The sequence below is a fragment of the Vicia villosa genome, linkage group LG2, assembly GCF_029867415.1.
Source record: "Vicia villosa cultivar HV-30 ecotype Madison, WI linkage group LG2, Vvil1.0, whole genome shotgun sequence".
In the NCBI taxonomy this organism is placed as follows: domain Eukaryota; kingdom Viridiplantae; phylum Streptophyta; class Magnoliopsida; order Fabales; family Fabaceae; genus Vicia; species Vicia villosa.
This window is the reverse complement of record NC_081181.1, coordinates 61,986,006-62,007,160: the sequence shown is the minus strand read 5'-3', so window position 1 is coordinate 62,007,160 and position 21,155 is coordinate 61,986,006. Positions and strand designations below refer to the sequence as shown.

The 21,155-nt window shown below is 34.7% G+C and overlaps 1 protein-coding gene across 1 annotated transcript; it reads left to right on the top strand.

The window, feature by feature from the left end:
• Positions 1 to 19,493: 19,493 nt before the first annotated feature.
• Positions 19,494 to 19,928, top strand: LOC131649196 (S-protein homolog 29-like). The gene has a single exon (XM_058918952.1). The coding sequence runs from the start codon at positions 19,494 to 19,496 to the stop codon at positions 19,926 to 19,928; it is 435 nt and encodes a 144-aa protein (XP_058774935.1).
• The last annotated feature ends 1,227 nt before the right edge of the window (positions 19,929 to 21,155 follow it).

The window sequence follows — 21,155 nt, the reverse complement described above, 5'->3', positions numbered from 1 at the left end:
TAGGGTGGATGGAAGTCCTTAATCTCCATTAGATTTTCTCTCTTTTTTTCATTGTTGAATGTTTGATGAGTTGAATAAAAATTGGGACGATAACATGATGTGAATGATGTCAATATTATTATTTTCATGTACTGACTTTAACATGAAATTCATATGCCTCTGTTTGTGAATATTAATTGAGTATCTGTTCATATATGTGGTATGAGTATGATGAATGAAGTGCCAAAAATCATGATAAATTATAGAAAAAATGTTTAATGAGTGATGAATCGATGTTATAAACATGTTATGATGTTAGGATATAATTTTATGTGTGTTTCGGTATTTGAATCGCTAATTTTATGTGTGTTTCGGTATTTGAATCGCTAATTTTTTTTCCTTCTGATGCAAGGTGACGGGTGTATCCTAGATGACAGGTAGGTCGTCACGCAACTTAAGTAGGGTGATGGGCATCACCGAGCTGACAGGTAGACTGTCATGGTCCCTAGGCTCCGTTTCATGAGCCGAGCAAAATATGGATGATGGTAGGGTTGTGTGAATGGCTTACGGGCATCACCCTGGTGGACCTATTTACATAAAGATTCTTGTCGCCTTATCAAAAAAAATATTTTGTTGGATATTCATTGAAGGATCATAGGCATCTATACGACATATAGTTATTGGACCTTCACTGGAGTGTTTTTACTGCCTTATCATGCTATAGTTTATAGACCGTCACTGAATGGTCCTTCCCGCCTTATCATACATATAATTGATGGACCTTCACTGAAGTATCATTTTCGTCTTATTGAGCATATATTTATCGGTTCTTCACTAAAGGATCATTGTTATCTTATTAAGCTATACTTGCTACACATTCACATAAGGATCTTTGCCACAATATAAGACATATCATTGATTGACATTTATTGAAGGTTCATTTCCATCATAAAAGGCATATAATTGATGAACCATCATTTAAGGAACCTCACCAGAGTAAAGTAAACTCACTCGAAGCTACGCTTGAGGTACTCGCCTCATGCAATGCTTGAGGGACTCGTCCCAAGTGGTAAATCTATTTAGTCAGTGAAAAAGAGAGGAGTATGCCAAGCAACCCTTGAGGTAGTTTCCTTAAAATGGAAATATATTCAGTCAAGATGATATAAAGGGATACACCAAGAGGCTCTTAAGGAATAGCCCGTAAGTAAAGACTCTCTCTGATGAAGAAATATGTTCAGTTGGGACGACATAAAGGAATACGCACTAAATACTTGAGGGAATTTTCCTGAAGCCTTTTTTGAGGGGCTCTCCCTAAGTGGGAAATATATTCATTTAGTGAAACATATTGGAATACGCCTCAAGACAAATTAAAGTTTTAAAGAAAAAAATCCAAATAAATTAAGGTAAATCACCACAAGATCTAAACATCTTTATTAATAGAATTCGAAGGGCGTGATTACAAAAAGAACTACCAATAGCAAAAAATATAAAAAGTGAACCAAAGTACGTATATCTAAAGCATTTATTGTTGCACGTACTCGCCCCAAGCTAAACTTAAGAAATTCTCCCCTAATCTTCATCTTAGAGATGCGCTTCTCTAGAAAGAGATTAATGTCTCACATATTTAAAATCACTTTATGCTTCTAAGGTCTCTTTTCTTGGTGAAAATTCAAGGCCTCCCTTAGAGAACATCTCGTTCAAATCATATATGGAAATTATAACCTCCCCTTAGAGCTAAGCCTGGCAAGGTGTCTTCGCCAAACGAAAGAGCAACCATACAGAGAACTCAACAAACAAACAATCTAAGGAGAGAGTATTATTATTAAAGAGATCCTTAAGGATGATGTTGCAAGAAAACCTTGAAAGGGGAAACAATCCTGATAATTCAAAAGAAATGACCTAAATGTAGTAAAGCGCGACTCTAATGTTCAAGTCTCATAAGAGGGACTCAACTATCTAAGTCTCCCCCGATGGATTCCACTATCTTAGTCTCGCTCTAGGGACTCGATTCTCTTAGTATTTCTCAAGGGACCCAATCTGCTAAGTCTCTCCCAATATATTCAGCTATTTTTGTCTCGCTTGAGATACTCGAATATCTAATTCTTCCCCATGGGGTTCGACTATTCAAGTGTCGCACAAAACGAAATTACCTCCTTCCGTGTTTAATTCACTTTGCCACTTCCCCAACCTCATGCTTGAGGGAATTTGAACTTTAATAATTCAGATTGGGCTCAAGAAGAGGACAACACAAAACTGATGATACCAAAATCCTTATAAATTGGTAATAAGATGATTCGGTATGTTAGCGCTCACTTGGAGTTTTGGTCATCCAACCTAACTCATATTAGGTCTCTACCAACTTCCCATATAACGAAGGGGGCCAGTTCCGCTCAATTTAAATTATTGTTATAACCCTAGCAGACTGAGGAAACTTTAAAGGGCGTTAAGAGAAACAACCAGAAAAAGAGAAAGAGATGAAAATGTTCCCCATATAATAGAGAAAGAATTGATCTCCTCCAACTTCTACAACTTCAAAAAACCAGAAGAAACTGTTTCTTCTTCCTCTCTATCCACCCCACGAGGTCTTATATATATATATATATATATATATATATATATATATATATATATATATATATATATATATATATATATATATATATATATATAGGAGTAATAGTATAATATTTTATCAGCAAATATTTATATATGATTGTACTCGTGAAATACAATAATGAGGGAGAGCCTACTTGCGTGTATTATTATTACAAGAAACGCGAGTAGGCTCTCCCTCATTATTATATTTCACAAGTACAATCATATATAAATATTTGCCGATAAAAAATTATACTATTACTCCAAAAAAAAAAAATATATATATATATATATATATATATATATATATATATATATATATATATATATATATATATATATATATATATATATATATATATATATATATATATATATATATATATATATATATATATATATATATATATATATATATATATATATTTAGTGGTTTGTCAATAAAATTATATTGTTTGTCAAACTTCGTAAATATAAATTTATTTTTAAAAAAATTCTATGAATGAATTTACCATTTCAAATAACTATTTCTTTTTCTTCCATTTATCCCAAAAGTAAATTAATTTTGAAGATCTTAAATAAAAATTATACCCACATGCAAAAAGAAATTTTTAAAATATAAATGTAATGAATAGAAGAAGTGGCTATAAAAAGGGATGTATGTAACGCATTAGAAACAAATTGTATACACCATGTCTGCAACATTTTTGAGAACTATTGTTCCTCTATCATTTGTTTTATTGTTTTTAGTTGTATCTGAAGCTGGGCTTCTTCCCCATCTAGTTCATATAGAAATCACCAATAGGTTAAATAATCAGAAAGACTTAACCCTTCATTGCTACGAAAGAGAAGGTGAAGATCTCGGAGAGGCTATCCTTCTAAATCTTGAGAAACTCTCCTTTGTTTTTAGGCCAAGAGGAGTCGGTAAATCGAGCAAGTATTATTGTAGCGCAAAATGGAGTGGTTCAAACCTTAAATGGTTTGATTTGTGGTCACAAGGAAGGGATTATAAGAACTGCAGAGTTTGCAAATGGATTGTTACAGAGACGGAAGCTTGTGAGTTTGATTATGATAAAGGAATTTATTCTATTTGTGTTGTCTACAATCAATGAGCTAATGTACCTTAATGTTTGTTCATGTCATGAGACAGTTTATTATCATATGAATAAATTAAATTTCAGTTTTGAAATATAATGTTGACAAATAATTTATTACATAAATATTGAATATATATTTAAGTAATAATGTAAATAAAATGTTAATTTTTCAAATTAATAATTTAAATAAAAAAAATTAATCATATACTAGCTGTTTACACCTATTCAAATTAAAAATATGTTTAAATTAATCTTTAGAATATATTATATATCTACTATCTACAGTCAAAATACATATACTAATCCATTCATAATTTTTATATGTATTCACTTTTTAACTTTTATATAATTAATCTAATTTTAATATTTTTACAGGGTCTTAGTTTGATAACTAGAGATTTATATCACACACAAACATCTTTTGGTTTTTAGTTTGATAACTAGAGATTTATATCACACACAAACATCTTTTGGTTTTTCAGGCCGGCCCTAGGGGTAGGCTACCAAAGCTACCACCTAAAGGCTAGGGCCTCACATTTTTAGGTCATATTTATATAATATTAATTAATTAATTTTTTAAAATAAACTTTAAATTATATTATTAATTAAATAATATTATTTATTTAGAGTATATAATAATAACTATTGTTTGATTTATTATTTTAAAAATTATAAAGATAGATAATAAATTTTTGAGATTTTTGAATATAAAAGGAGACTTGATATCTAATTTTTTTTTTTTAATTTTGATTTTGTTTTTCATTTATGATTTTTTTAAATAATGAGAAGAGTGTTTAGGTGAGTTTATTTTATTTTAAATTAAAATAAAATATTAAATAAAATTGATTATAGTAATATAATAATTTTATATTCTAAAACAACTAAAATATATTAATTTAAAAATATTTATTTTTATTAAATTAACATTTTTTAATTATAAATTTTGCGTCAGGCCTTAAAATGTATTGGGCCGGCCGTTTTTGAAAACTATGCTCTATAACATGAATAAATTTTGAATTTTTTTTTATCAAATGGTGTCCACAAATTTTAGCTTTTTTACTCACTTTCAATACAAGGTGAGGGTTTGGAATATTTCACATGTTGGGTTAAATATTATATTTATTCAAGTCCCATATTAGATAGTAGGAAGAAAATATAATTAGAGTAATAATCTAAATAGAGATAGTTAGTTTGAGTTTTCAACACAACAATAAAATGTAATTTTTTTTGAGTGTATTGGGAATTTAGGTAGTTTTTTTTCTAGAGGAGAAGGTAAAAAAGTTTTTTGAGAGTCGTTGGGAGAGTTTTATATTTTTCAATCCAAAAATTGCAATTGATAGAGGGTTTGCAGTTTTTCCGTCCAAAAATTGCAATTGATAGAGAATTTGCAATTTTTCCGTTTAAAAGTTATAATTGAGAGAGGGATTGTAATTTTTTGGTTCACTGTTGGGTTTGCAATTTTCTCCTTAAAAATTGCAGTTGAGAGGGTTTGCAATTTTGTCCTTAAAAATTGCAATTATATGAGAGGGTTTTTATTTTATTATTGTAAATTTAGAATTTCAATTGTAATTTTGAGTTTTAGTTTTGATTTTTTTTTGCTTGTTTTCTTCTTTTATGGGTAAGCTTCCGCAAGCATAAAAATTTATTTATTTTTGTTATTTTCCTAACATCTGGTATTAGAGCTAAACTTATGATCGAGGGAGGAAGGAAGAGTCATAAAAAAATTTGATTAATGGAGGAAGAAGACAGAAATATTGAAGAGTGATAATTTTAAAAATATGGCTAAATTATGATGATCATTTTGAAGATGAAGTTGAAGACAAAGAGAAGATATGTGAGTTTTTGGATGAAGGGAGGATTTGTTAGGTTAAATATTATATTTATCAAAGTCCCAACATCAAATAGTAAGAAGAAAATATAATTGGAGTAATAATATGAATAGAGATAGTTATTTTGAGTTTTCAACACAACAATAAAATATAGTCTTTTTGGGTGTATTGGGGATTTGGATAGTTGTGTTTCTAAAAGAGAGGGTAAAAAAGTTTGTTGAGAGTTGTTGAGGGAGTTTTCTATTTTTCCGTTCAAAAATAGTTTGTTGAGAGGGATTGTAGTTTTTCCGTTCAAAAATTGCAATTGAGAGAGTGTTTGAAATTTTTCCGTTCAAAAGTTGCAATTATGAGAGGGTTTACAATTTTTTAGTTCAAAATTTGCAATTGAGAGAGGATTTGCAATTTTCTCCTTAAAAATTGCAATTATTTGAGAGAGTTTTAATTTCATTATTGTAAATTAAGAAGTTGAATTGTAATTTTGAGTTTTAGTTTTGAATATTTTTTGCTTGTTTTCTTCTTTTATGGGTAAGCTTCCGCAAGCATAGAAATTTTTTTTTTTTTGTTATTTTCCGAACATCACCCTCGGCCATCGATCACTTTTATTTCGTATTTTTACTATTTGAAATAACAAACGTTTATTTGAGGTTTATTATTTATAATCTTGGGAACAAAAACATTTGAGTGTTACCTTCGAGAGATGTGATCGTCGATAAGACACCTTTCTTTTCATATTTCCAAAACATATGTATAAGAAGAATTAGAGTAATTTTCACTTGGACCTTTCTTTTCTCTCATATCTTGAATGGTTATCTTTTTCTCCTTTGAGATTTTGCCTTTTTGTACTCGAGAAAGTTAGCGCAATATGGCTAAACACTCACGGAAAGTCATGAAATCAAACCAGATGAATCCAACACCCCCATTGGAAGGTTCTATATTTTCTTCCATTGTGTCTTTTTTTACCAAGGAGGGTAGCCTGGATAAATATTTCTTTGAATTTGGGGAACCATCGCACTGGGATTTCACCACCCCTATTGAGGACGATAGAACATGTAGCGAGTAAGGCGGTTGCATCATTCCTCTTTGCGCATATCTCGTCTCGACTCTGGATGTTCGATTACCTCTTAGTGCTTTTGAGATATGTGTTTTTTATTATTTGATGGTGTCTCCTTCACAACTCTACCCACCGAGTTGGACGCACATAAGGACTTACCAATACTGGTGTGAATATCTAAAAGGGGATATCTGTATGAGAATCGTGTATAGATGTTATGAAGTGAGGGTCTGATCTTGAAGTGGGGGACATAGCCACTCGGCACCGCAGTAGATTCATCGCTTCCTTCTAAATCCCCTCGAAATGTTTCTCTTTCCTTCCTTGTTTTCAAATAGATCTCGAGACTAGTCGCAGACCTTCTCGTGAGCGCCAAGATGCAATCTTGCTTACGATGGGATTTTTTTATCAAACTTTTTGGGAAAGCTCTGAGGGAAAATCTGTATGTTCTAGCCAAGGTCTGCTAGTAGAGAGCTTCTGTTTCTCTATCTCTAGGCGGATCAGTCTTCTATGAGGCTCTTAGGATAGACGTGCGCGTGACGTGAAACATCGGTTAGAGATTAGTGTCAACAATTTGACTCTTCACAATATATATACTTAAGAAAGATATAAAAGGCTCCTCCTCTTTGAAAGATGCAAGAAAAGAAGTTGGAGTTTTTGTGTAGTCACGTGATGCACCTGGCTAGAAGAATTTGAATTTGGACTAAATAATTGAAAGAATGCACATCTACGATCCTTGGGGTGGCTACTGAGTATTTTGAGAATGCGCTGCAACAGATGGAGTATTTTCACCATCCAATGGCTATTTCGAGGGAGAAAATCTGGTCAAGTTAGATATTCCGAAATGGGGTCGTATCTTCTTGAGTAGGCCTTTGTATCCCACTCCTTTTTTGGTGTTTTGCATGAAAACTATTGAGACCACTACTAGGAAAAACCCTTTCACAACGGTTGGAAAGGGGTTCCATCACCCGGGTCATATTGTTGTTAAGTATGATGTGGTTGTAATTTTGTTGTTTCTATCGCAATCTAGAAACCATTATTAAAAGGTGGGATGCGCGCCACTTATCACAACAGTTATACCTATAAACTGTTGTGATACTTACACATAGGTACTGGGTTTGAAACCCATCAACATAAATTATGTAAATCATAGATTACCGTTGATCACGGTTACAATATATAACCATTGTGAAAAGTGTCCAGAGTGTATTATATAATATGTAGATTGTACGTTTTCCATACTCCTCAATAAAGTAATACAAGCTTTCAAATTGATGAAGAAATCTATAATCTGAAAAATTAAGTTATTCTTGAAAAAAAAACTTAATCAAATCATTGTTTTCTGATTGCATGCGTCTCATCGTGCATTTCATGCTCTTTTACATATATATTATGGTTTTTTGTTCTAACTCCTTAGATACATCGTTGTCTTCGTTTATAGTTAAATTTCATGTAGTTAATGAAACTTAACTATAATCTAAGACAACGACGCATTTGAGGAGCCAGGTCATAATATCATAATCTAGATGTAGAAGAACATCAAATGAACGATGAGATGCATGCAATCCAAAAGCAATGGGTTGTTTAAGTTGGTTTTCAAAAACAATTTAATTTTTCAAATTATAGTATCTATTTCAATTTAAATAAATGTTTTTTAAGTGAGGTGTATGAAAAAACAAGTCATCTACATACTATATAATAAACTCAAACAACAACATACAACATAACCAAATATTATAAATTTGTGAGCAATGAAATATATATATTATAAATTTCCAAGACACACCTTTTATTGAAACTAATTGTGAAACAGTAATCAATTATGAAGTTCATCTAGTTTGTGAAGCAATAAAAAAGAAATATAAGGAGGAAGAAGCTTAGACAACAGCTTCATACTTCTCATATTTCTTCTCATTATATCTTAAACTAGATGAAGTTTGCTGCCGTTGTTGTTTCTTCATTAACTAAAATGTGTTGTTATTGTTGAGTCCTACAATAACCATGAAAAACATCTTGTTTGTGAAACTATGAAAAAAATACAAGGTGGATGAAGTTTCCATCATAGCTTCATGTTTCTTGTACTTTTTTCCAGAGCTACACAAACAATATGTGCCATAGCCAAAGTATGGTCTTTGTTAAGGTAATGAAGACGAATATGAAAAAATGAGAACAATTAATCAATAAAAACAAGAAGAAGAATACCTTAACGTATGAAACACAAGATTCACGGCTAATGGCGAAGAAGAAGAGAAAAAATGAGTGCTAGAGTTTCATTGTTAAGGAAATGGCGCTACTGTCAATAAGTGAGAGTTAATTCACTTATATATGGGTAAATTATTTCACAATGGTTGTCTACCAACCCTACTGATAAATATTTATTTATTATAAATATATCACAACGGTAGAACGTACTAACCGTAGTCATATCCCTATAAGTCTTTTATATAAAAGTAAATAAAAAAGAAAAGACGCGTCTTAACATTAAAGAAATAATATATATGGTGGCACTGAGGTTCGAACACATTAAAGCTTGATGGTTTTACCATAGTTGGCTACTCAACTGTTGTTATATACAATTAACTTTTAATCAAAAAATTAAAATAATATGGTAGCACCTTATTTTTTAGATGTCACCACGGTGTAGTGAAGAACCGTAGTGACAATGGCATTGTTGGTTACACGTTTTATAGTAGTGTACAATGGGTAACCGTAGCTAAAATCACTTTGTTTGGTGTTAGATTTAGTCATTATATTCATTTAATAAAGAGGTCATTGAATTCTATGTAATTCTACTCATGCTTTAATATTGACGACTTTTTAATCTCAATGCTAGTTTTAGCTTTACTACTTAAAACTCGTTTCAATGGTGTAACTAGACATCAAAAGATTTTTGTCATTATTAGATCCAAGATAATCATCTATCGATACAAACACCTAAAATTAGGGTTATGTTAAATATCCACACATACGATAGTAAGGATTTTCATTGAATCCTGCAATTTTATAACTGTTGGAAATTTATGGTTTATGTTGGTTAATAGTCTGATATATCGACTATTGGATAATACAGTAATCTCACAATGTAGAGACTGAAAGGAGGTACAAATGAGAGCAACAATTTGAAATGTTAATGGCTGAGTATAGGAGCATATTACTGATCTATTGATCTGCATGATAAATATGTAATGATGAAATCTATATCTAGCATGTTTTCTCACTATTAACACTGATATAACCATTTTACTTTCACGTATCACAACAAATATAGAACCCTTCTTTACTTAATATCTTAAAAGTTGTAGAAATATCATTGAAATAACTAGTCTCTGTGGATAGGATAATGAAGGAAAAATATGATCCCCTTAAACCTACCCCCTCAGTTAAATGTCCTAACCGAGGGAAAAAGTCAGTTCAACACGCCATTTTGAAAGAAAAATAATGTTGTTGATGGGATTCAGACCCATGACCAACCGAGGAAAAAAGTTGGACGCTTTGCAGCTTTTCACCTTAGTTCTCATTCCAACCGAGGGGTAAAATAAAAGATTTTCCCTCGATTATCAATCCAACCGAGGAAAAAGTGGCGTGGTTTCCACTTTTTCAACTTACTTAATGTCACAATAGTAAGTAGCGCACTTTTTATAGCACCATATGTTACTTCGGACACCTAACTAAAATAAAAGCTTTTTTTCGACTGAGCTAATTTTTTCTCCCCATATAATAGTGTCTGAAACACAACTGAAAAAAAAAAGTAAAATGATAATATACATAAAGAAATGAATAATAAAATGTCAAACTTTGACAACTAAAAACGATAGAAAAAAAAAGACTTTTCAATTTCTCGACAAGTTTTCATTCGTTGTTAGCTCCTTTGGTATAGAAAGTGATGAGGTGGCATTTCCGAAAATAATAACATTTCAAAGATATTACTATAAATACTTAATATTCATTTTCATGGGATTGATTGTTAAATAATAGATATGGAGAAAACAAACCCTAGATAATGGTGTTTCTCGAGAAAAAAAATTTAAATAACCATGTTTAATAAATAAATTACAAAAAAACCATGTATTCGGGGTATTTACCAAAATGTCTAGGTTTGGGACAGTAGTTAATTGGATGCGCCAAACCAAATGGCGCATAAGTGTTAAATTTGGGTGCATGCGCCAAACCATTTGGCTAACCCTAAAATTATAAGTGTTTGCGCCAAATAAAATGGCGCATTAGGCTTAGGGTTTTTCCCTAATTGCCAAACCATTTGGCGCATTAGGCTTAGGTCTTTTTTTTTATTTTTATTTTCAATTTTTTTTATTAGGTAAGTGCATATATATATATATATATATATATATATATATATATATATATATATATATATATATATATATATATATATATAAATACTATTTATTTCAATTTTTTTAGTTTTTATAATTTAATGTAGAAAACGTAAATTGGCATTTGATAATCGAAAACGAAACATCGGTTACAATTGATTAAAGAAACAATACATCGACAACAATTGACTAAAGAAAACACAACAAAATGCTTAATGGAGTCCATCACCAAGATAGCCATCTGTTCCGCACAACGGTCTTGTTATCACACGTTTACCGCGATCGTTGATGCCGCCGTGAAGCCTAGCACCACCCCTACCCCTATGCCTTCGTGCTTCTTGCTGGGTCTGTGTAACTGGGCCCGGAAGTGGGTTGTTCTGTTGGTCGCTGTCTATGAATTCGTCCACGCCACCATAATTTTCCGGAAACCGACTGTTGTAAAGTCGGTTACCCAAGGCCTCATAAGTGTTAAATTATGGTGGGGGAGTGGGTAGGGGAACGACTTCAGGTTGGTAGCACCCAGCAGCACTAGAACTACCTTGATTAAAGCCAAATTCGTTCGACGGTGTTGCATATCCAGAAGGGGTGCCACGGTGAGAGGATTCATCATGAGGACCATCGTCGGGACTTAGATGTAGGCTTGACGAACCGGGCATAAGGTTTTAGCCAAACAACCTTGTGGACCCTGCAAACGCTGCAAATCCAAATGGTTGTGATTGGGTCTGATATTGGCTAATGGAATGATGTTTGTCTTCAGCTTCTTGAAAAGGTTGAGACTGTTATTGGAAGAGATTTGGTTGTCGGTAGTTGCGGGCAGAACGGGATGGAGTATGGAACAGATTTTGTTGTTGGTGGGTGTACTGATTTTGTTCTGGTTCTCGTAGTAGTTGTTGCTACTGCAGTTGTCGTTGTTGTAGTTGTTGCCGTTGTTGTTTCCGTTGTTGTTGCCGTTGTTGTTGCCATTGTTGTTGTTGTTCCTCTAAAGGTTGTTGTTGGGGTAGGATGTAGTTGTGAGCACGGGGGTCTATTAAGTAGAACGGATCTGCAATAAACAAGTTAGGGGTTGTAACCGTACGGTACCAACTCATGTACTCGACGGACGGTTTCATCTCATGATCACTGACGGGGAAGTTGAGGACATATTGGCGACGGTCCTTCCACATCTGGCGCCACACGGGTGCAAAATCCTTCCAGTTTTGGTGTGCCACTGATGGTTGACTCGTCTGAGGTGCCACACTCCAAAGTCAACTGGAGGGTCGGGTATACCTTGACGCATTCCGAATTGTAGCATGACCCGGTCACTATGATGCATTTCGATGATGTTGTACCGGATCAGGCAACATGTTGTAGTCCAAATTTCTGCATCTACAACTCTAGGCTCATGGTCGCAATTGAGATACGGTCTCCATATAAACTGCATGCATAAGAGTTATACATTATTTCGGGCAAATATTTATAAAAAATACACTTATAAAAGAGCAAAAGATTAGAGATAATACTTGATGGGGTCCTAGGTGATCAATCAGCTGGCGGTACATTGTGATATTTGACCGCGGATTTTTTGTGAAGTCCATTTTTTTCACGCAAAATCTAAAACGCAAATTAAATGTTTTAGTTAGAGTAGAGTAGATCATAATCCACTAATTGTGCATGAAAAATATGGTATATTAAAAACTTACCTCATTGCATACGGAAAGGTCCAACTGGCTTTGTTAATCGGGGCCATTATAGGCATCCTCCACCACCCCCACACTTGCACCAACAGAGCGCATCCATAGAATGTGCAAGAATCGTATCTTGAGTTCTTGCACAGGGATTGGTACACCGTAGCCAGCACTGCAGACCCCCAGCTATATAGACCAACTCTAGTAAAATCCATTAATAAACGAAGATACATAAAATTAACAGTGTTACCAGTACTATCTGGAAACAAAACGTTTCCAATTAGCAAGAGTAGGTAGCACCTGGTTTTATGAAGTATGGTCTCTTAGGGAGACGCATACTCCAACCGAAAATTATCATAATAATCCCTTAACCTCTTAAGGTTAACACCCTGTCCCCTAGCACCAACTTGTCCCTCTATCAAGTCTATGCCCAATGCTTGAAAGCATAGGGAATTTGCCTGCATTACACAGCCATTAATTTCCTTCCCGTCAACTGGAAGGCCTAGTAACATATGAACATCCTCCAGGGTGATGGTGCACTCCCCTGCTGGAAGATGGAAAGTGTGTGTCTCCGGCCTCCAACGTTCTAGCAACGCCAGAACAAATTTGTGATCAATAGAAGACTCAGCGATGGTGCTAATCGGTCCGAAACTAGCAACGTCCAAGTAGGGTCTTATGCGGTCGTCTGGAGCGATGATCGAGTGACTACGAGCCCTGAAACGGTTAGCGTCCTGAAAATAATTATGTATGCATAAGTATTCATTTATTTCATCATAGACAGGTGCATGTTATTAACGTAGTAGTAAAATACTTACATAGGCTGCGATGTTCTCGGGGGTTCCTCGGTGCGTATCACCCATTGTTAAGAGAGACATGGTTGAACACTGGAAATTTGGAATTTGAAAGAAAAATGATTATTGTGAGAGTAGATGAGTGAAGGTGGTGAGAAATTTGCAGAGGCCTAGGTAGTATATATAGTGATGAGGCTTAAACGGTAACAAGCTGCATGCTGGACATGTCAACACATTCATAGTTGCTAGGTGTTGCTTGTGCAGAAGTGGTTGGCATGCATGCAACATAACTTTCAATGACAGGACATGGTGACATGCATGTAGAGCAGAACTAGGTGCCAGCTAGGGTTGCATGCATGTAGTATTAGGAGGAATCGTTTCAGGAATCTTATCAGGAATCGTTTCAGGAATCGTTCCAAACGCATGCGAGGTTGCAGGAATCATTTCGGACGCATGCGAAAGACTGAAATTATTAAGATGTTAACAGGCGGGGACCATGTGGGGACCAGGTGGGGACCACATGTATCATACATATGCGCCAAATGAAATGGCATTTTTTTTTCAAAATTTCAACTAATGCGCCATTCCATTTGGCACATTCCAGGTAAGAAAATGTACATATGCGCCATTCCATTTGGCGCATTAGTACAAACCCTTTTTTTTTAAAATTAGGGTTTACGTTTTTTCTTGTAGAGGAAACCCTAATTGTGCTATAGACCTTAAGCAAGGCGTCCATCCCTCTATAAATTAGGGTTTCTTGTGTGCATAAGACTACACAAACGGAAAAAATGAGATCTCGAATAAGGCCAGATAGCACGCACCGGAGCTCTGAGCCTCCACCACTTGTGAGGCGGTTCGACTATCAACCGGACTATCGTCGAAGGAACAGGTACGTCATTTTCTCTCCTGTCAAACCTCCCATGCAGGTTATGTTTTGGAATATCCATTCCATGGACCAACTTAAGAGAACCATCCTGAGGTTTTTGGAAGGGGAGTACAGTCCCGACGAAGAAATCAGATCTATCAAGAGGCTTAGAACAAGGGGTGGTGTTTTTCTTGAAAGATAGTGTTGGTGGGAGACTATGGAAGACGACATCTAATGCACTCGGATGATGGAGGACAGAGAAGAGAATGTTTTAACCGTTGTAATATCCTAGATGCCGCAGTTTCTTTATCATTTCTGTAACTTCTGTACCGTTCAATCAAATGCTCTTAGCATATTTCAATGAAATGATATTCTATCGTTACAAAGTTGCCAATGAGTATTTAAGTTATTAATAATTAACAAAAATCTTTCCCTCCATATTTACCCGCTAAAAAAAAGTTGCTACAAGTGGTCTGCTCTTCTATAAATAGAGGTGTGTGTGTGGAGTTGAAGTATTAACTCTTTTTTTCTTCTTACTGCAAACACTTAAAAATGAATTCAGTTTGGGATGTAGTCTTTTTTGAGGAAGGTAGTCTTGTTTGGGATTTCAAGAGAATTGTTAGAGCCATCAACACCGGGTTTCGTCAACTGGATGGTCCAACCAGGAAAGTTAAACAGATAGATTATCGTTGTCCATACATTACGTTGACGGATAATAACCCAGAAGGCACACACATGTATTATTGGGATTGTGTGAAAGACGATGTGGTCGTGGATCTAATGTTTTGGACACACAGTGGAGAAGTTAACCGATGCGTTGAAAATCCACTTGTTCTTGCAGTGATACTTGAGTAGTTTAGATTAAGTGTTGTTTTATTTGTTGCAATGTAATTTCGTCTACTACCAGTTGTTTTGTGTTATTTTCTTTTTTGCAATGTAATATCGTGTTCTACCAGTTGTTTTGTGTTGCAAACGCCGGATCATTTAATTAAAATTAATGTGGTTGTTGTGTTAGTTGTGGTTGTCTGAACATTAATTATGCTAACAGACACTCACCATTGTGTGTTGATCTTTTACATTCAATTTGGAATCATGTGACAGACATAGATCAGCGTGTTTATCTTGTGACAGACATATTTTAAAATACATTTTATAATTGAATAATTACTAAAAGAAATAGATAATATTTATAATTTCAAATAAATAAAAAATGAACAAAATTTTAAAATATGATTATTCTTAAATTAACATATAAGATAACGTTTTTTAATTAAATAAAAAATGTATAAAATTACACACACACACATATATAAAGTTATATATATATATATATATATATATATATATATATATATATATATATATATATATATATATATATATATATATATATATATATATATACATTTTTTATATATATTTCAGTTTTTTATAAATATAATGAACTGTCTAGTCTCATCAAATTGGAATCCTATGGCAGACATAGATCAGTGTGCGTCTGTCTAGTCTCGTCAGGTTGGAATCTTGTGATAGACCTAGATCAGCGTACGTCTGTCTAGTCGCGTCATGTTGGAATCTTGGGACAGACCTAGATCAGCGTGCGTCTGACTAGTCGCGTCATGTTGGAATCTTGGGACAGACCTAGATCAGCGTGCGTCTGTCTAGTCTCGTCAATTTGGAATCCTGTGACAGACATAGATCAGCGTGCGTCTGTCTAGTCTCGTCAATTTGGAATCATGTGACAGACCTAGATCAGCGTGCGTCTGTCTTGAGTCAATGTAAAGCTGTAAGTATTACCCTATATAAGACAACCAATATTTTCTAAACATTACAAAACACACAAACAATATTGCCTACTCTGACCTGATATTACAACACCCAAACGCTAACTCGAAAAAATGGCTTCATCTCCCCAATACCTTGTACATTCCCATCTAAACGGTGAGACTTACCCACATGAAATAGCCGGTTTTGTGATGAGAAACACTCAAGTTGTGCCATTTTTGTTAAGCAAAAGAGCCACCTTTACATCTTTCCTTCAGCGACTACACGCTAAGATTGCAATGGGTCCTATTGCAAACATTTTTTACCAATGTCCCTCTTTCAATGACAACAACACCGTCAAGTTCTATGAGATGGAGATTACAAATGACGAAGACCTCCAAGATATGTTTGCTACCCACGAATACTCTGGCTTGGATTCTATCGAGCTGTACGTTACTATACAGGTTGAGACACAAGAAACTCATGTTGTCCAGTCGCAAGTTATAGACCCACCAGTCAACGAGCAAGAAGAGGTTGATGTCATAGACGAGGAAGAAGAAGATCTGGAAACTGAATTTGACGACATGGTCAACGAGGAATCCGACGACGAGCACCACATGCCGGTGCCTCCAGCCCATGTGTACGCACCTCCAGCACATATGAGTAACTTGAACCTGCAAGGTGACGAACCATCATCCGACATCTTCTTCACACCGTACATCCAAAATGACGATGAGTTAAAGGAAGGAGACAAGTTTCCTTCTAAGGAGGCATGTCTTAGAACAATAAAAAAATGGCACATGGCGCACAACGTTGATTTTGAAGTAGATCGTTCAAACCTGGAACGGTATGTAATCACTTGTAAAAATCCAGAGTGTGGCTTCAGACTGTTGGCTTCTTATAGGAAGAGAAGTAATGCATGGAAAATAGGGTCGATTACGCAACAACACACGTGTGTCAACCCTAACACTTCCCAGGATCATACGAAACTCAGTGGCGATCTCATCTGTCAGGAGATCTTGCCTCTAATAAGTTCTGGTCCGTCTTTGAAGGTCAAAAATATTATCTCGCATATCGTTACAACCTTCAACTACACTCCATCTTACAGAAAGGCGTGGGTTGCAAAAACAAAGGCAATTGAGATAGACTACGGCAACTGGGAGGAGTCATACAAAATTCTTCCCTGATACCTCACTGCGCTACAAAGTTACGCACCTGGCACTGTTACTATTCTAGAGACACTGCCCGCGCATGCCCCGGATGGAAACCCTGTCCAAGGAAACGGAATATTCCATCGGCTTTTTTGGGCGTTCAAACCTTGCGTACGAGGGTTTGCACATTGTAAACTCATACTTCAAATTGATGGAACATGGTTATACGGCAAATACAATGGAACCATGCTTATGGCGGTTGCACAGGACGGGAACAACAACATATTTCCAGTGGCATTCGCAATTGTCGAAGGTGAAACTGCCGCGGCTTGGAGTTTCTTTCTAAGGAACCTCCGAGAACATGTTGCTCCTCAGCCTGACATCTGTTTAATCTCTGATAGGCACACTTCCATTGAGAGTTCTTATAATAATCCAGCAAACGGATGGCATGACCCGCCATCAAAACACGTCTATTGTATTCGCCACATCGCCCAGAACTTCATGTGGGAGATCAAGGACAGACATCTGAGGAAGGCTCTGGTCAATGCTGGTTATGCATTAACCCAACCCACATGCCAGCATTATCGGAGTGAGATTGTAATGACAAATCTAGATGCAGGTAGTTGGATAGATAACCTTTCTAGGGAGAAATGGACAAGGGCTTATGACAAAGGCGTGCGATGGGGCCATATGACGACAAATCTGGTGGAATCCATGAATGGAGTTTTCGAAGGCATTCGTAACCTTCCTAACACAGCACTAGTGGAGGCAACCTACTTTAGGATGGCTTCGCTCTTCTCAACGAGAGGCAGGAAATGGGGTGATGTTAGACAATCTGGTCAACTGTTAAGTGATAGTTGCATGAAATTTATGCAACAACAATCGGCAAAAGCAAACACTCATCAAGTAACTTCTTTCGATCGATTCAACCGCATGTTCAGTGTGCGCGAAACAATTGACCACAATGAGGGTTTGCCAAGACAACAATATAGGGTTCTGCTAGACGAAGATTGGTGCGACTGTGGAAGGTTTCAAGCTTTTCGTATGCCTTGCTCACATGTCATAGCTGCATGTGCGTATGCGCACCGCGACGCAAAATCACTACTCTCTCCAATTTACAAGGCTCAGACATTACTCCGAGTTTACAGTGTTGTGTTTCCAGTTGTACCAAAGGAGGATTAGTGGCCTGAGTATGATGGGGAGGTAGTTTGGCATAACGAAGCAATGCGGCGAAAGAAAAAGGGTCTCCTCAATAGTACGCAGATTAGAACCGAAATGGACGTCCACGACAAATTGGAAAGAAAATGCAGCATTTGTCGTCAGGTGGGGCACAATAAAAAACGATGCCCTAATCGTGGCTCGACCTCGTCGCAAGTTTAATCTACTCTGTATTTTTCTTTTACGACAATGTATCAATTTCGCTTGCCACCTCTTGTAACCTTTCCTCAGTCTTTCATCAATAAATTGTGCTTCACTAAAAAAACCGAAATCGACGACGCAAACATTATTTAGGGTTAGTAAGAATTTTACGAACTCGATTTATCAGACGTTTTTACGAAAATAAAAGATCGGAATCAAAAACTTTGCGCGAAAATATCCTAAACAGATTAATTTTGAAAGAAAAAAAAGGCACAACACATAGCAGCCAAATGAAATGGCGCCTATGTGTTGCATGATAAATGCATGCGCCAAATGGAATGGCTAACATGCATGTGCCCTAAAACCTTGTTCATTTGCGCCATTTAAAATGGCTTGTAGGGTACATATGCGCCATTTAGAATGACACATTCACTTATTTGTCTTCCCAAACCTAGACAGTTTGGTAAATACCCTGAAAACATAGTTTTTTTGATAATTTATTTATTAAACATGGATATTTAATTTTTTTTTCGTTTCTCGATGGTCTACAATCCCATATAAAAAAATCCGAAAAATACACATATATAAATATTTCCTATATAGTTCACGTGGTTGATCCATGAAGTAGGAAGGAGTTAGAGAATGAGGTCTGCAATTAAAATAATGTTACAAATACACATATATAAATATTTCCTATAAAAAGAAATACTTTTACTCCAAAAGAAATACAGTATATAAATATATTTATTATTTTTATTTAAGAAAAGTTTATTGTTAGTCAAACTTCCTGACTATAAATATATTCTAAAAATTTGTCGATAAATGTATATCTCATTTTTAAATGACTATTTTTTTCCGCCAAATATGCCTTTACCAATATTATTAATTTATCTCGAATGATTTAAAATTAAAATAAAACACATCAATATGAAAAGTAAATATACAATTCAAGAAAAGAAGAAGGGGCTATTTATATAAATAGGGATGTAAGGAATGTATAAGAATTATACTACATACACCATGTCTCCAACGGCGATGAGAATTATTGCTCCTTTATCACTTGTTTTACTGCTAGCATCTGCATCAGAAGCAGCGGTCTCTCAACCTCGAGTGCACATAGAACTCCTCAACAAGTTATCTGATAACAAAAAGCTAACCATTCATTGCTACGAAAGATATCGCGACGATCTAGGTGAGTGGATAATCCCACCCGGAGAACAACACATATTTGCATTCACGCCAGGAACAGTTGATAAACCGACCAAGTATTATTATTGTAGTGTAAAATGGGATGGTTCAAACCTAAATTGGTTTGATTTGTGGTCACGAGAAAAGGATTATAATGCATGCAAAGTTTGCAAATGGATCGTAAATGAGAAGGAAGCTTGTAGGTTTGATTATGATACAGGAGCTTATTCTGTTTGTGTTGTCTATAGACAACAACGAATGAACTAAATATGTAACTTGATGTTTGTTCATAAATAAATAATATTTAAGTCTTGAAATATACTATTAAAAGTAATTTTGGATTGATTTGGTTTATAAAAATGTATTTATAAATTAAATATTAAATAAATACTTAAGCATTGAGCGAATTAATAAATGTTTAATTTAAAAATATTTTTAAAGTAAAAAGTTAGAATATATATATTGTCTGTTTGACAAAAATAACGGTTGGCTGATAACATAGTTTATAGTTAATTACATAGTTTTAAAAATCGGATCGGACCGGCCGATCGGACCGGACCGGCCGGTCGGACCGGTCGAATCGGGAACTGGCCAGGTAACCGGTATTGTTCAATAGTCGGATCGAGTATGCCGTCAAACCGGTGGGAACCGGTCAAAATCGGTGTAAACCGGGAAAACCGGAAAAACCAGGAAAATCGGAAAACCGACGGTTTAATTGTTTTTTTTTGTTTTTTTTAACCTTTTTTTTAATTTTTTTTTTAACATTTCTTTTAAACTTTTTTTTTAACTTTATTTTAATATATTTAGTAGTCTATTACTTAAATAGCATTCTCACATAGTTTTTTAGTGACAAATTAAAAACTTTATTGTCTATTTGTTATCTTTGCTAATAAATTTTCTTAAATAGCATAAACATATTGAAATTTATTTGATTTTCTTTTTAGGAGGATCCTATTTTTAATTAAATTTGGTACACATTGGAGTTATTTTGTTATAAACTATTCAATTAGATTATGTTGTAAATAGACTTTGTTTAGATTATGTTGTAATTAGACTTTGTTTGCAATTAGACTTTGTAATTTTTTACTATTTTGTTATGTGTGATACCTTTGTTTAAAATTTGAATTTAGGTTATGAAATTGTGAATTTATGATATGATATTTTTAAAAAATTTAAAAGCTAGTTATATTTTTTTAGAGACTGAATCATCCGGTTCGACCGGTTTTATACCTATATAATGACAGGTCTATTCAACCGAGTTATCCGGTTTAATCCGGTTTGATCGTGCGGTTCGACCAGTGACCCAGCACCCACACCGGTTTGATGACCGGTCCGGTTTTTAAAACACTGGTTAATTATGATTGATTGTTGATGACTAATAATTGATGATTTATAGCTTGTAGCTAATAATTGATGATTTATAGCTGATAATTTAATTGAAGTGGTTGATAAAACTAGCGGTTCAATTAGTTAATAAATTAAAATGAAGGAAAT

Excerpts from the sequence above, each read along its gene's own strand:
- LOC131649196 (XM_058918952.1), top strand. The coding sequence starts at position 19,494 with ATGTCTCCAACGGCGATGAGAATTATTGCTCCTTTATCACTTGTTTTA.